The 14,294-nt window shown below is 36.4% G+C and overlaps 1 protein-coding gene and 1 long non-coding RNA gene across 32 annotated transcripts in view; one reads left to right on the top strand and one right to left on the bottom strand.

Annotated features, from left to right (window-relative positions):
- CLASP2 (cytoplasmic linker associated protein 2) overlaps window positions 1-14,294 on the top strand; it is a 174,674-nt gene that overhangs the window by 120,495 nt on the left and 39,885 nt on the right. For 9 of the 31 annotated variants that reach the window (XM_061395770.1, XM_061395766.1, XM_061395768.1 and 6 more), the window contains 5 exons: window positions 1,680-1,742; window positions 2,720-2,826; window positions 4,482-4,505; window positions 5,818-6,062; window positions 10,022-10,085. In XM_061395770.1, the coding sequence (XP_061251754.1) occupies window positions 1,680-1,742; window positions 2,720-2,826; window positions 4,482-4,505; window positions 5,818-6,062; window positions 10,022-10,085 (503 nt within the window). The remainder of the gene's footprint in view (window positions 1-1,679; window positions 1,743-2,719; window positions 2,827-4,481; window positions 4,506-5,817; window positions 6,063-10,021; window positions 10,086-14,294) is intronic. The other 22 variants (XM_061395783.1, XM_061395781.1, XM_061395778.1 and 19 more) reach the window with 3 other exon arrangements.
- LOC133235034 (uncharacterized) overlaps window positions 6,898-14,294 on the bottom strand; it is a 69,133-nt gene continuing 61,736 nt past the window's right edge. The window contains exon 3 of the long non-coding RNA XR_009732417.1: window positions 6,898-7,701. This is a non-coding gene — a long non-coding RNA (uncharacterized LOC133235034). The remainder of the gene's footprint in view (window positions 7,702-14,294) is intronic.

Genomic DNA, 14,294 nt, shown 5'->3' with positions numbered 1-14,294 from the left:
AGATATTGTTTAGTCATTAATCTTCTAGATTTATCTCAGTCTCCATTTGGCAGTTGAGATCATTAAAATTTTGTTATTAAAGGAGGCAGTTTTCTCAGTTGTGATGAAACATCCTATTTGGTTTAGAGGTGGTTAACCTTTTTATCATACAGTTTTAGAAAAATTAAATTTTATAGCCTTTTGTTTACATATAGATGTTGCATAGCAAAGATAGGGGATTAGCCCTATTTGTTAAACGAGGATAAAAATACCATTCCCAGAGATCAGGATTTTCTGGTTCATTTGCCTGCATTTTGCTGTCTTCCTTTATTTGGTAAAGCCTTCTGTCGCCTCTGACTTGCATATGGCCATTCAACACAAGAATCCCGTGGTTTGCCACTTATTCAGTTGTAGCACAAAGCCAGCGTCGGGGCCCTGATACACCAGAAGTAAACCAGAGCGAGGCAAAGATGAACTCTGGAACTCGCACTCTTAGTTTCCCTGTTTCTGGAACTAAGATTGAAAAAAAAGGCTACATTATTACCAGCATATGAGTGTTATCTTCAGCCACAGATAACTGTTGATTTCAAAAGGTTTTTTATCTATTAAACCATTTCCATATTGGTTCAACTCTTCCTTATCATTTTATTAATTATTCTGTTGGGTAAAATTAAAACCAACTATATATTAGTATGTTTTACTAATGATACCGATCACCTTTCAGGGTCTAATTAAACATTTTTTGCAACATTCTGTCTTTAATCCTGTCTCTACATCTTTTTGATCATTTTCTTATTCATTCTGTGACAAAAGAGTAATTCATATAGTAAAAGTACTTCAACTGTTCTAATATGTCTGTGGCAGAGTAACTTTTAAAATAAGGGTCATATGTTTCATTAAATAATAAAATGAAATTTTCCTCCCTTATTTGTGCATTTAAGAATAAGACTGACTTTATAACATGATGAAAATAAGGATTTTAAGATCTAAAATTTTAAAATAGACTAAATTTAGATTTAGAGAGATGTCATAAATATAGGGAAAAGTCACATATTTCTAGATTTTTTAAATCAAATCAGTAATATTCCCCTTTTGGTGTTCAAATGTGCTTTGATATTTAAATCTACTGAATTCCGAACTTAGGTTATGTAAACCATTATAAAAAATGTTTATGCTAATATAAATGAGGTATGTTATCTTTTGAACAATGTGAGGATGGTATGTGTACTGTTCAAGAGCAAAGACCCTGAAAGACTACAATTACTGAGTGTGGCCTTGATCAAATTAATGAACCTTTCTCTGTGCTTTAGTTTAGCCATTTGTCAAATTGAATAGTAACAACTACCTCCCTGCGTTCAGGATTAGAGGAGATAAGATTATTATTGGTTACTATTTACCATAGTGGTTTTTTTTTTTAAATTGCAGTGTTCATTTTTCTGTTTCATGCTTGTACTTTTGACATTTCCTTCCATTTGAATACTTGCCTCTTTGTCTCCTGTGGGCTTATGTCTGTCCCCTTAGGTGTAAGATCTGTTGTGTGTCGAGGATGATATTTGCCCTTATCTAAGGCACTATTCTGATCCTTAAGCATTGAGTAGTACAATACCATTGTTAACTGAGTGTCCTTGCCTGACTGTAGTGCTGCCACTATTCCTGTTTCTGTGGTAATAGATGAGGTTTGTATGGTCCTGTTATTCCAGCCTCCAGACACCATTCCAGATCCACTGGTGCCCTCTACGCCCCCGATGTGTATGGGGTCTCAGGTGAAGGATGAGTACATTTTCACTATCATCTGTGCATTCATCTCAGTTTTTTGTCCTTTTCAGTTCCCATTGAGTAATCATGTTTTAAAATTGATTTGTTTTTATTTTAATTTGTTGAAGAATAAGTCATTTGTGTGTTTTGTTGTTGTTAATTTTCCCCCAAGTAACTTTTTTCCTTTCAGCAATCTTACTTGAGCATTTTTCTCACTGGAGATGGACATTTTTCTTTTGTATAACCTAAGTTATGTCATTTTAAAATAGAATAGAATTGTTTTATGTTCTCTGTTATGTACTTCATCTTTTGTATATATGTTAAAAAAAAAAAAAAAACCAAAATGGTGGATGAAGTGTTTTAATTGTAAATGATGGTATATTGTAACAAGTAGTTGAGGAGAAGAACCCAACTATGATTTGTCTTTACATACTTCAGAGTGTCAGGCAATAGTAGGTGCTTAACAAATATCAAATGATATGTCTTTTAGTTATGGAATGAATCAGCCTATCTTGAAGGAGAAGAGAGAATCATTGGAGGAGTTTTTCCTTGTAAATTCTTGGCATGGCTTCATTGAGCTCCCTAATCATTACTGGTTTGAGGATTGATCTTTGTTCCGGGCCATCCTGTGGCTCACCCACATGGATGAAATTTGCCTGACTGATAGAACTGGATTAATTACAGGGCTACCTACTTCCAAGCCCTTAGTTGACTAGCCATACTTTCTTCTATCTTCTGGTGATAAATGTATCATAGCAACTATTCCTTAAATTCACTTGCCACACATTGTCAGTGATTTTAATTGCTTTTACCATTTTATTTGACCAAAACTAAATGTACCCAGAGAATACAATATTGCTTTTAAAATGCTTTGCCCCATTGGTTTTTTTTTTTTCCCCCCTCCTCAAGGATCTCAAACTTTCCAGCCTGACCATGTTACATTTACGGCTCTCTCAAAGCTGTTTTCCTTCTTCTGATGAATTAGGTCCGGGGTATGGGATCAGCCAATCAAGCCGACTGTCATCCTCGGTCAGTGCCATGCGAGTCCTGAACACAGGTTCCGACGTGGAGGAGGCAGTGGCAGATGCCTTGGTACTCTTGTCCATTTCCTTATCACTATAGATGTTCCAGTTAATGAAACTATATATGAGTGAGCCAGTCCACAAGTGTGGGAAAGGAGATGGAAGATTCTTGTGGATTAAATCTAGGAAGATCAAATGTGGCAGTATAAAAAGCAAAACAGTATAATTTATTGTTGATCTTTATTAATTGGTCAGGTTTTTAAGCCAAGGCCCACGGTGGAATGTCAGAAATATAAATACTGGTATTGTTAATACAGTGTTTTTATGCACTGTAGTACACTGAAAATAAAGGCAGACAGATGAGTATGTAAATATGTACACTGCAAGTGTATAATTTCAAAGCTAGCTCAACCTTGAGTAGTTAGGGGTTGTTTTAGTTTGGAGTAAAGTTTGTATAGTCTTTTACTTATTTGTATTTTCTGAGCTGAGAGAAAGTACAATTTCAAAACAAATTATATTTAAGATATCTTTCTAGTTCTTTAAACCTGAAACATTAAACAGTGAGGCTTCAAAATATCACCTACAGATCCATGATGGTTTTGTCAGAAGAGTGACGTACAGATATCACTGTAGTTTTTCCTCCCCATGAAATTATGAAGGAAGTACTTGAGACAGTGATTATGATTGGCTTTTGCCTTTTTCCCTCATCAATTCAGTATGACAGTTTCTCTTAAATTATGACATTAATCCTATTTTTGAGAAGCATCTACTCATTTTCTTACACAGAACTTAACAAAGGTGTCATGTTTGTTTTAAAATAAGAAAGTACATTGCACCTTTTAAACCTGCATGCCACCTCTTAACCGTTGCCGATACGCCATGTGCCACATATATTTGAAAAGCAAGTTTTTAAAAATAATTCATTGGTCATAGCTATAGCATATTAAATGTAATCACATGTGAGGTTCTGCCCTGTGCTGAATTTTTTTCTTTACCTCAGCCACCTGATTTTTTTCATAAAAATACTTACTAAATATGAACTTTGTTCTCTTGAGCTTGGGATATATTAATCACATCTTATTCTGATGGTATTAAATTAGTCATATGTTTTAAATTTATTCTTCCTGATCAGTGTATTTCTCAAATCACATTTTCTAGTTTCCTCTATGTGAAGGATTTACTAGTTAAATTCTATTCATACAAATTTTATGAATTGATTGGATTACTCTTGAATAATCTTTATCCTATTATTTATAATAAGATGTATTTGGTTTATATGAGGAATATTTAGCCATCAGTGCTAAAAACCAAATCCCAATAATTTGATTGTGTCTACTTCCATTATTTGCATAGCATAGATATTCCAATTATAACTATCAATTTTTAGGAAAAGACTAACTATTAAGCCTGGTTGGACCTAGGGAAAATCATAGAAATAAAATTAAGTTTAGGAATGACAAAAAGATACAAATAGGAAGAAGACTTGAGTTTTTTGGGGAAATTGGTTATGTGAATATTTCTGTAACTTACATATTTTTCTTTGGACTAAAGGATATTGACAAGATTAAAGATATAACCTGCTAATAAGCAGTTCTTATGTATCTAAATATTTAAAAGCTTAATGGTTCTGATTATGGGCATTGTTTATGCCTACTTCACTGTGCTGTTTAGCAAAATGTTCTTCATTATTTTCAATTTTTCTCTTTAAAAATCTACTGCTCTCAGCTCTTAGGAGACATACGGACTAAGGTATAGACATTGCTATTTTCTGACATCTTATGGTACCATAACGTTTTTTTCTTTCCTTCATCAGTTTAACAGATGATAGTCTTCTATAAAAAATTCAAGTGGAAGTAATAAAATCTTTAGACATACGTCACCTTTCTGTACATATGATTATATGATTATCAGTAGGGAGATAGTACTTAAATAGTGTCCTGTGGGGGTTTTCATCCTTTGAGCCTGACTACTTTGCACAAATGCGATGATGTCATTGACACTATGTCTATAACAAAACTTGGAGCCTAAAACAAAAGTATCATGTTTTTGCCATTCTAAATTGTTGGTGCCTCCAAATCAAATCAATTTAGTGATGGAAAGTCAATGAAAAACTATTTTTAATTAAGTTCAGGTTATTTTCTTTTAGATTTTAAACTTGAATAATTTAAGTCACCTGGAGCTATGTAAAATTATTGTTCTTCAGTGTTTCATAGAAACATCTTCATCTCTCACCAGCCTGAATTCACATATCAGATTACATAAAGACTTAATTCTGATTCTCTCAGGGAAATCTCAAATAATCTATCCTGTCTCATTTCACTTTTAATATTCAAGGTAAAATTAGCAGTTTTATAACTTCAGATGTGAAGAAATCAAAGTAATACTTTTTTATATATATTGAAATAGATGGTTTAGACACATTAGGGAAAGCATGGAGAACCCTTCAGGAGCTTGCTTCCTAAAAGTAAGAGTAAGCTAAACGGGCTGTCATCATTCTTTGTGGTTTTCTTCTCAAAGAAACATCAGGGATGGGTACAAGTGAAGGAAGAACGGCAGAGAAATGATAATGGAAGTGAAAGAAGAATAGAGGAAAAGGGAGGTAGAGAGACAGAAAAAATAGAACTTTACACAGGAAACAGGTTTTTCTCGTCCATTCTCATCCTTTAAAAAAGTTATAATTTCTTTGTAACAACTCACAGTTTTAGCACAGAGCCTGTTCATTTACACTCTGGTAGTAGTTCTTGGTTTTCCACAAAAAGAAAAAAGAAAAGGAAAAATCTCATGTTTTTAGCACTCCCCACTTTATGTATCTGACTTCCATATAGTAGTTTTATTCTGCTTCTACCACTCCCCATAGTTAAAGAATATTTCATCTCCTACTAACTCCTAAAACATGTTTTCTGAAAAAAACTAAAATTTCAACATTTTATTATTACAATGATTAGCAGCATGCTTTACACTGATTTTTAAACAAAGGCCAGTCCTTTTCTGGTCAGTAGAAATCGTAAAATACCGGCATGTTATTTTAGCTACCACTAATGAGAGTCTTTACGTATAACAGAAAAAACCTGCTCGAAGAAGATACGAATCTTACGGGATGCACTCAGATGATGATGCGAACAGCGATGCATCCAGTGCTTGTTCGGAACGCTCCTACAGCTCTCGGAACGGTAGTATTCCCACGTACATGAGGCAGACAGAAGACGTGGCAGAAGTCCTCAACAGATGTGCCAGCTCCAACTGGTCAGAAAGGAAGGAAGGCCTCCTGGGTCTGCAGAACTTACTAAAAAACCAGAGAACGCTAAGGTGAGTTACATTGTCTTCAAATAATTATCCTGTCTGTTGAGCGCTTTTTTGAGGGGGCACCGTTCTGGGTCGGAGAAGGCAATGGCACCCCACTCCAGTACTCTTGCCTGGAGAATCCCAGGGACGGAGGAGCCTGGTAGGCTGCAGTCCATGGGGTCGCTAAGAGTCGGACACGACTGAGCGACTTCACTTTCACTTTTCACTTTCACGCACTCAAGAAGGAAATGGCAACCCACTCTAATGTTCTTTCCTGGAGAATCCCAGGGACGGGGGAGCCTGGTGGGCTGCCCTCTATGGGGTCGCACATAGTTGGACACGACGGAAGAGACTTAGCATAGCATAGCATAGCATACCGTGCTGGGTCTTCACTGCTGCACAGGCTTTTCTCTAGTGACGGGAGCATGGCTGCTCCCTGGTTGCAGTGCGCAGGCTTCTCACGGCGCTGGCGTCTCTTGTTGCAGAACATGGGCTCTAGGGCACTCAGGCTTCAGTAGTTGCGGTTCGTGGGCTCAGTAGTTGTGTTTTCCAGGCTCTGAAACACAGGCTCAGTAGTTGTGGTGTAGGGGCTTAGTTGCTCCATGGCATGTGGGATCTTCTGGACTGGGGACTGTCTCTCCTGCATTAACAGGCAGATTCTTTACCACTGAGCCACCAGGGAAGGCCCTGGTTAGCACTTTTTGACTTGACTTTTTCATAACACTTTAAAGATATTAGTATGGGCTCATATGTGTCCCGAATTCAAAAAGTGGCATCAGAATATTATCCCAAGCCCTAACCCTTTAGGACCATCCATACTGTTGTTATTTTTTTTTAATTATAATTATCTTGCTCTATTTAAAGAAACATTATTAAAGGAAACTTTTTATTCATAAATAGTTATTAAATAAAAATGTTATTAATTAAATGAAAATAAATAATAAAGTATCAGATCAGTTCAGTCGCTCAGTTGTATCTGACTCTTTGCAACCCCATGAATCTCAGCACGCCAGGCCTCCCAGTCCATCACCAACTCCCAGAGATCACTGAGACTCACGTCCATCGAGTCAGTGATGCCATCCACCCATCTCATCCTCTGTCGTCCCCTTCTCCTCTTGCCCCCAATCCCTCCCAGCATCAGAGTCTTTCCCAATGAGTCAACTCTTCGCATGAGGTGGCCAAAGTACTGGAGTTTCAGCTTTAGCATCATTCCTTCCAAAGAAATCCCAGGGCTGATCTCCTTCAGAATGGACTGGTTGGATCTCCTTGCAGTCCAAAGGACTCTCAAGAGTCTTCTCCAACACCACAGTTCAAAAGCATCAATTCTTCAGCGCTCAGCCTTCTTCACAGTCCAACTCTCACATCCATACATGACCACAGGAAAAACCATAGCCTTGACTAGATGAACCTTTGTTGGCAAAGTAATGTCTGCTTTTGAATATGCTATCTAGGTTGGTCATAACTTTCCTTCCAAGGAGTAAGCGTCTTTTAATTTCATGGCTGCGGTCACCATCTGCAGTGATTCTGGAGCCCAGAAAAATAAAGTCTGACACTGTTTCCACTGTTTCCCCATCTATTTGCCATGAAGTGGTGGGACCGGATGCCATGATCTTCGTTTTCTGAATGTTGAGCTTTACGCCAACTTTTTCACTCTCTTCTTTCACTTTCATCAAGAGGCTTTTGAGTTCCTCTTCACTTTCTGCCATAAGGGTGGTGTCATCTGCATATCTGAGGTTATTGATATTTCTCCTGGCAATCTTGATTCCAGCTTGTGTTTCTTCCAGTCTAGCGTTTCTCATGATGTACTCTGCATATAAGTTAAATAAGCAGGGTGACAATATACAGCCTTGACGTACTCCTTTTCCTATTTGGAACCAGTCTGTTGTTCCATGTCCAGTTCTAACTGTTGCTTCCTGACCTGCCCACAAATTTCTCAATATCAGGTGGTCTGGTATTCCCATCTCTTTCAGAATTTTCCACAGTTTATTGTGATCCACACAGTCAAAGGCTTTGGCATAGTCACTAAAGCAGAAATAGATGCTTTTCTGGAACTTTGTTTCTTTTTCCATGATCCAGCAGATGTTGGCAATTTGATCTCTGTTTCTAAAACCAGCTTGAACATCAGGAAGTTCACGGTTCACGTATTGCTGAAGCCTGGCTTGGAGAATTTTGAGCATTACTTTACTAGCGTGTCAGATGAGTGCAATTGTGCGGTAGTTTGAGTATTCTTTGGCGTTGCCTTTCTTTGGGATTGGAATGAAAACTGACCTTTTCCAGTTCTGTGGCCACTGCTGAGTTTTCCAAATTGGCTGGCATATTGAATGCAGCACTTTCACAGCATCGTCTTTCAGGATTTGGAATAGCTCAACTGGAATTCCATCACCTCTAAGGCCCACTTGACTTCACATTCCAGGATGTCTGGCTCTAGGTCAGTGATCACACCATCGTGATTATCTGGGTTGTGAAGATCTATTTTGTACAGTTCTTCTGTGTATTCTTGCCATCTCTTCTTAATATCTTCTGCTTCTGTTAGGTCCATACCATTTCTGTCCTTTATCGAGCCCATCTTTGCATGAAATGGTCCTTTGGTATCTCTGATTTTCTTGAAGAGATCCCTAGTCTTTCCCATTCTGTTGTTTTCCTCTATTTCTTTGCATTGATCGCTGAAGAAGGCTTTCTTATTTCTTCTTGCTATTCTTTGGAACTCTGCATTCAGATGTTTACATCTTTCCTTTTCTCCTTTGCTTTTCGCTTCTCTTCTTTTCACAGCTATTTGTAAGGCCTCCCCAGACAGGCATTTTGCTTTTTTGCATTTCTTTTCCATAGGGATGGTCTATGTATAATAAAGTATACATAATATTAAAGTTGACTCATTTATTAAAATTCATTCCTGATAAGTTTTTCAGTGAGATGAAAGAATATTTATGTTCTGTTGAAAATGAAGGTATATTCCTGGTGTTCATGTGATATTTGAATCTTGATATAATATGAAATGGATTTGGAGTGAATTTCTCTAAGAACAGAAGTTTAAGGACTTCTCTGGTGGTCCAGTGGTTAAGATTCCATGCTTCCTCTGCAGGGGGCACGGGTGTGATCCTAGTTAAGGAACTAATATCCCACGTGTCATGAGATGTCACCAGTAAATAAATAAATAAAATAAAAAAATTTTTAAGTTTATATTGATTTTTAGTTGGGTTTGATTTGGTTTCCCGTCCTACTGGCTCTTGCTTGCTTTCCCCCTCTCTGTGTAGTGTTTTAAATCTCTACAGTCTATCCCTTTAGGAACCTAGTTTCAGAAAATTTGTAAGTTTCAGTATGATGGAAAATAGAGGGCTACTTCCTGCCTTAATACCTGAAATTAGGGTTTGATTTTAGGAGGTGTTAGAACTATATAATTTACAGTGTTTGTCTATGTACTTCCTAATATATTTTAATTACATATTATTACAGTTCATCAATATTACATATTATAGTTCATGAATCACTACAATAAATCATCATAATGTTGTTTCCAACCCCACCAAGGTTAGATTAGTGTTAGGTTCAATGTATTCTTTTAAATGGCAAAGAAGTAGTCGTAGTTTAAAAAGATTTTAGCCCTCAGGTGGCAAAATTTAAGAAAACATAAAAGCATTTAAAAGGGTAAGATTCATGTGCTGGGAGTATCATCTGTATAGTTTACTCTGCTGTGCTACATTAATAAAGTACAGTTGTAATTTCATATAACTTTCAACCTTTAAAATATTGTATGTATTGCTACAGAATTATTGTTGCATTTGATAAATTGTACTTAGCCCTGACTAGTAAATCCTACAAATTGCTCAATTTTGAGAGCTGAATTTTTTTGTGGCGGGGCGGGGCAGGGCGGGGGGCAGTGCGGGGCTTAAAAAAAAAAGAAAGAAGCCCAAATATATATGTAAGTCACTTTTAAATGACTTCTTCCTACAGCAGTGTATTAATTAGCCACTTTATTATTTTGACAGTCGAGTTGAACTGAAAAGATTATGTGAAATTTTCACAAGAATGTTTGCTGATCCTCATGGCAAGGTATGTTTTAGTATTTAAGATTACTCCTATAAGGTGTCATTATTATATTGCCCCAAAAAAGAAGTAAATAATAACAAAAAACTATAAGCCATTTTTATTTATTTATTGCCCTAAAATGGCAATGATCTTTTCAACATAATTGAAATTGAGTATTTGATATCATACATAATTTAGAAGTTGCTCTCTGATAACTATTTAAGCTTCTCTAAAAGAGGGATTATCTAAGGCTATAAACTAAAGAGTATATAGTCACATGCACAACTCTTCTACAATTAGTCAGGGTGAGTATTTGTATTACTAAAAACATTTTACTATTTATAAAGGAAATAATCGGGATAAGTTGAAAAAAGTTTCTAACTTTTTATTCAGTTTTCTTCTTTATTAACAAATATATTCTTAAAAGAGCAATTTTGTAGACAAGATCTGCCATTAAAAAACAAAAAGCATAAAATACGGTTTCACCTATAGTTTGTGAGTAATAAAAAGAGAAACATTTCATATGTTGAAAGAGTTCATAAAAATCTTCAGAACTTCGTTCAGCTTTTAATGCTGATTAAAGTATATGTAAGTACTTATGTATACTCTGCATGTGTACTGTGAAATTTTTGTTTTAAAATGTGAAGTTTTGTCGTAAAATGTACTCATTTGTTCTATTTTCAGCAGTGTGTTTGGCAGTGGTGAAATTTTATTCAATATCTTCCTTTAGGACACCAGCTGTCTACATGAGAATTTCTAACCTATGTGAGAGGGAGATGTGGAAGGGAAATCATAAGAAAAATATTTATGAATTTTGCTTCATTTTTTTTATTGTCTTCACTTTATTGTTGCACATTTCATTCCTTCTCATTTTTTTCTATTTTCAGTATTTTCATTACTTGTGACACTACTTAAAGATAATAAAATCCCATTCTTTACATAGACTAAAATCTGGCTAAGGATTATAAACTGTCTTAACTTTAAAGCAATAATTTCCAAAGATTATCCTTTTATCTGAAGGCATATTTATTTCAGATAAGTAAATACCTTCATTTAAAAGGTAAAAGATGTTCAAAAATAGAGGTAAAAGATGTTCAAAGTGCATTCTATTTTTGGAATTCATTTAGATTTCAAGATCCCATTACAGACAAAAAGCACACTAAGTTTATAATTTTTAAACTGAGCATGTAGATGACTCCATTTTATACTGATATTACTACCACTAATTACTGTAGAAATTGTTATAATGGAAGAATTTCTATAAATCCTAAACAAATTAACTGTTGATTTTTTTTTTGTTAGCAGTATGAGTCAAAGGACAAGACAGTTATGATCTGTGTGGACTTGTTTTATTAAATAATATTTTGTTAATAATCTATACAACTTTTAAAAATAGAGTTTTAAAACATCTTCAATAAGTAATATAATTCATCTGTAGTGGAACGTATGAGAGTGAGGCTGTTATTATTTCTTGAAGTCATAGTTTTTCATTTTTTATTAGGACAGTAATGCAGTTTAGTTGGATCCTAGGATTTAACAGTGATGAGACTTTTTTTAAACAGTCTCTTGAAGAAAAGCTTTTTTAAATGAAGTAAATTTTAAAATTAAAGTCTCTTGAAGATCAAATAGGAAAGCCAAGTTTGATGTTGGTGAAGCACAGGTGTTTGGCCTCCTTTAGTAAATATGGAGAACCAGCCACGATCCTCCCTAGAGGTGTCAGGAAGGAGACTTTCTGGTTTTTTTCCTGTGGGGTTTTATAACAGCGTACAATTCTTATTGATCCATCTGGCTTTGCTTTGTTTTGTTTTGTTTTAGTTATTTCACTGAATACAGATATAAAGGGAAGATTTTTGTTAACTCGTTTTGCTCAGCTTTTATTTGGTGATTGTCCATCAGAGACTGCCAATAATGTAATTAATTAAGAATAAACTGGCTATATCACCATACAGTGGGGATTTAAAAATATCAGGGTTTGATTTGAGTTTTTGCATATCTTTATATTGTTCAAGTAGTAGATATCCCTCCTTTTTAATTTTATAAAGTACTAATAGTCCAGTCATTTGAATCAAGTAGCTGTTCTTGATGCTTTCTTTTCCTTCCAAGTAAAATTTTAGTTTTAGTTTCCCAACTGCTGTCTATCAAGAGTTGGTTTTTTCTTTCCCCCTCCCTATAAAGGGCCAGACAGTATATATTTCCGGCTTTGTGGGCCATAATGATCTTTGTTACAGCTCTGCCATTATAGCACAAAGGCATCTTTTGACGGTATCTAAACAAGTGACCATGGCTAGGTGTCCATAAAACTTTACTTACGAACATTGAAATATTAATTTTCATCAAATTATCATGTGTCACTAAATAGCCTTTTCTTTTGATTAAAAAAAAAAGCTATTTTAAAATGTAAAACCATTCTTAGCTTGCAGACTATGGTTTCCCAACCCCTGTTGTATACAATCAACTCTAATGATTGACACATTGACACCAAAATAAAAACATGTTCAAGAACCTCTACTCATGGTCATGCCACTGCTTGAAGGTCAAGACTGTTGACTGGGACCAGAACCAGTGTACCGGTCCCTGGTGGGTTAAATCAGCCTTTATTCCTATATACGCTGTCCATTTCTGATCTGTGGTTTTGGTCTAAAAGCTCAGTCCTGCCTTTCCTGTACCTCTTGCTTTTCTCTTCTGTCCTCCATAGAGACTGTGTCAAATAGTCTTTCCTTAAATTTAACTCCAGCCCTGTTGACCTCTTATCTCGTGCCCTGAGCATTTGTCCTGGCCTCTTAGCTTACCAAGAAAATAGATGCCATCCAACAGAAACTCCATTTCCTGCCTCCAAACCAGCAAAATTAATTGCACATAAGCCATTCTTTCTACCTTTTATCCTATGGAAATGGCAGGAGGTCTTACCTTGAAGCTGTTGGCAGCCACATAAACATGTACTCTCTTTTTTTTGCTAATATACTCTCATCTGCTTGGTCTTCCAGGAAGTTTTCATAAATTTCAGCTTGCTCTTTGACATGCCTTTTTATTTTTTGGCTTTGCTGTAAGTGTATTCAGTTTATCTTTTCTGACACTAGGGGATGTGGTGTGGGAGAGGAGGAGAAGGGTGGTTTTCTGTTGTGTCTGATCCGGTCTTCCTCACAGCAGACAGCCTCTCTCTTCAGACACCTGTCTCTGCTTGTTTTACTAGTGTTGCTGTGGCTTAGAGCATTGCCCTAGGCCCTCCTTTTTCACTCTGTACCTTATTTGAAGCTTGTCACCCACTTTATCCTGATGACTCTCAAATGGTACTCCCAGCCCATATTTTTCTCCTTCACTTACCTAGTTACATGCCTTTGGCTCATCTTAAACCTTAAAACTATTTTTCCTCTTGAGTCATGTTATCTCGTTAAATGAAGCCACCATCCCCTCATTGGGCATCAGTCTAGAAATTTACTCAGTCCTAATTGATTCAACCTTCTAAATATTTCCATTCTCACTACTCATTCCTGGCACACTTGCCTTTGGCCTGCTGCACCTCCTCCCCACCTTCTGTCCCTAAATTCTCTTTCACTCTGCATCCTTGAATAATCTTTCTAAAAGGTAAATCTTCTCTCTTGACTTAAAACTCTTCAGTGACTACTCATTACCCTCAAGAAAATATTCAAAGAAAGCCTGTCATTTTTGCTTGTTATTCCCTTTTCACTCTTAACGCAGCCTGAAAACTATGTTCGTTTCCCCAGATGTGCCCTGCACTTTTCCTCATAGCCTCGAAACCGATCATCAAAGTCACTTCTCTTTCTTGCCTCAAATATGCTCTCCACCATGAATTGGAAGCACTTATCTGTAACCTCAACCACCCTGAGAGCTCACAGGGCAGAAACCATCTGAAGCCTTGCCCCCAGAATGGTCCATAGGGTTTTGGGGACACTTCCTGTCATGAAATTGATTGGGTGGACTTTCCCGTGTCCTTTTAAGTTGAAGTCAACATTTCAGTCTCTTTTAACAGCTCTGAAATGTAGCAGTAGACCACCTGCTGTCCCCAGCAGAAATAGGAGACTTAGAGAACCAGGGTGTGAGCAGCAGCCCCATCTCCTTTCATCTAGGATCACCTCCAACCCCTAGAACGTTTCTCTTATTTGTGTTAGTAAGTATCTGAGTCCAACTGAAATATCAGGTGAACTCCACTATACAGTAAAGACATCCCAGAAAGGAAGGGCTGGAAAAGAGCTCTTTTTGAGTACAGTTGAAATA

Source organism: Bos javanicus, chromosome 22 (genome assembly GCF_032452875.1).
Source record: "Bos javanicus breed banteng chromosome 22, ARS-OSU_banteng_1.0, whole genome shotgun sequence".
NCBI classification, from domain to species: Eukaryota; Metazoa; Chordata; class Mammalia; order Artiodactyla; family Bovidae; genus Bos; species Bos javanicus.
This window is presented reverse-complemented; position numbering and strand designations above follow the sequence as displayed.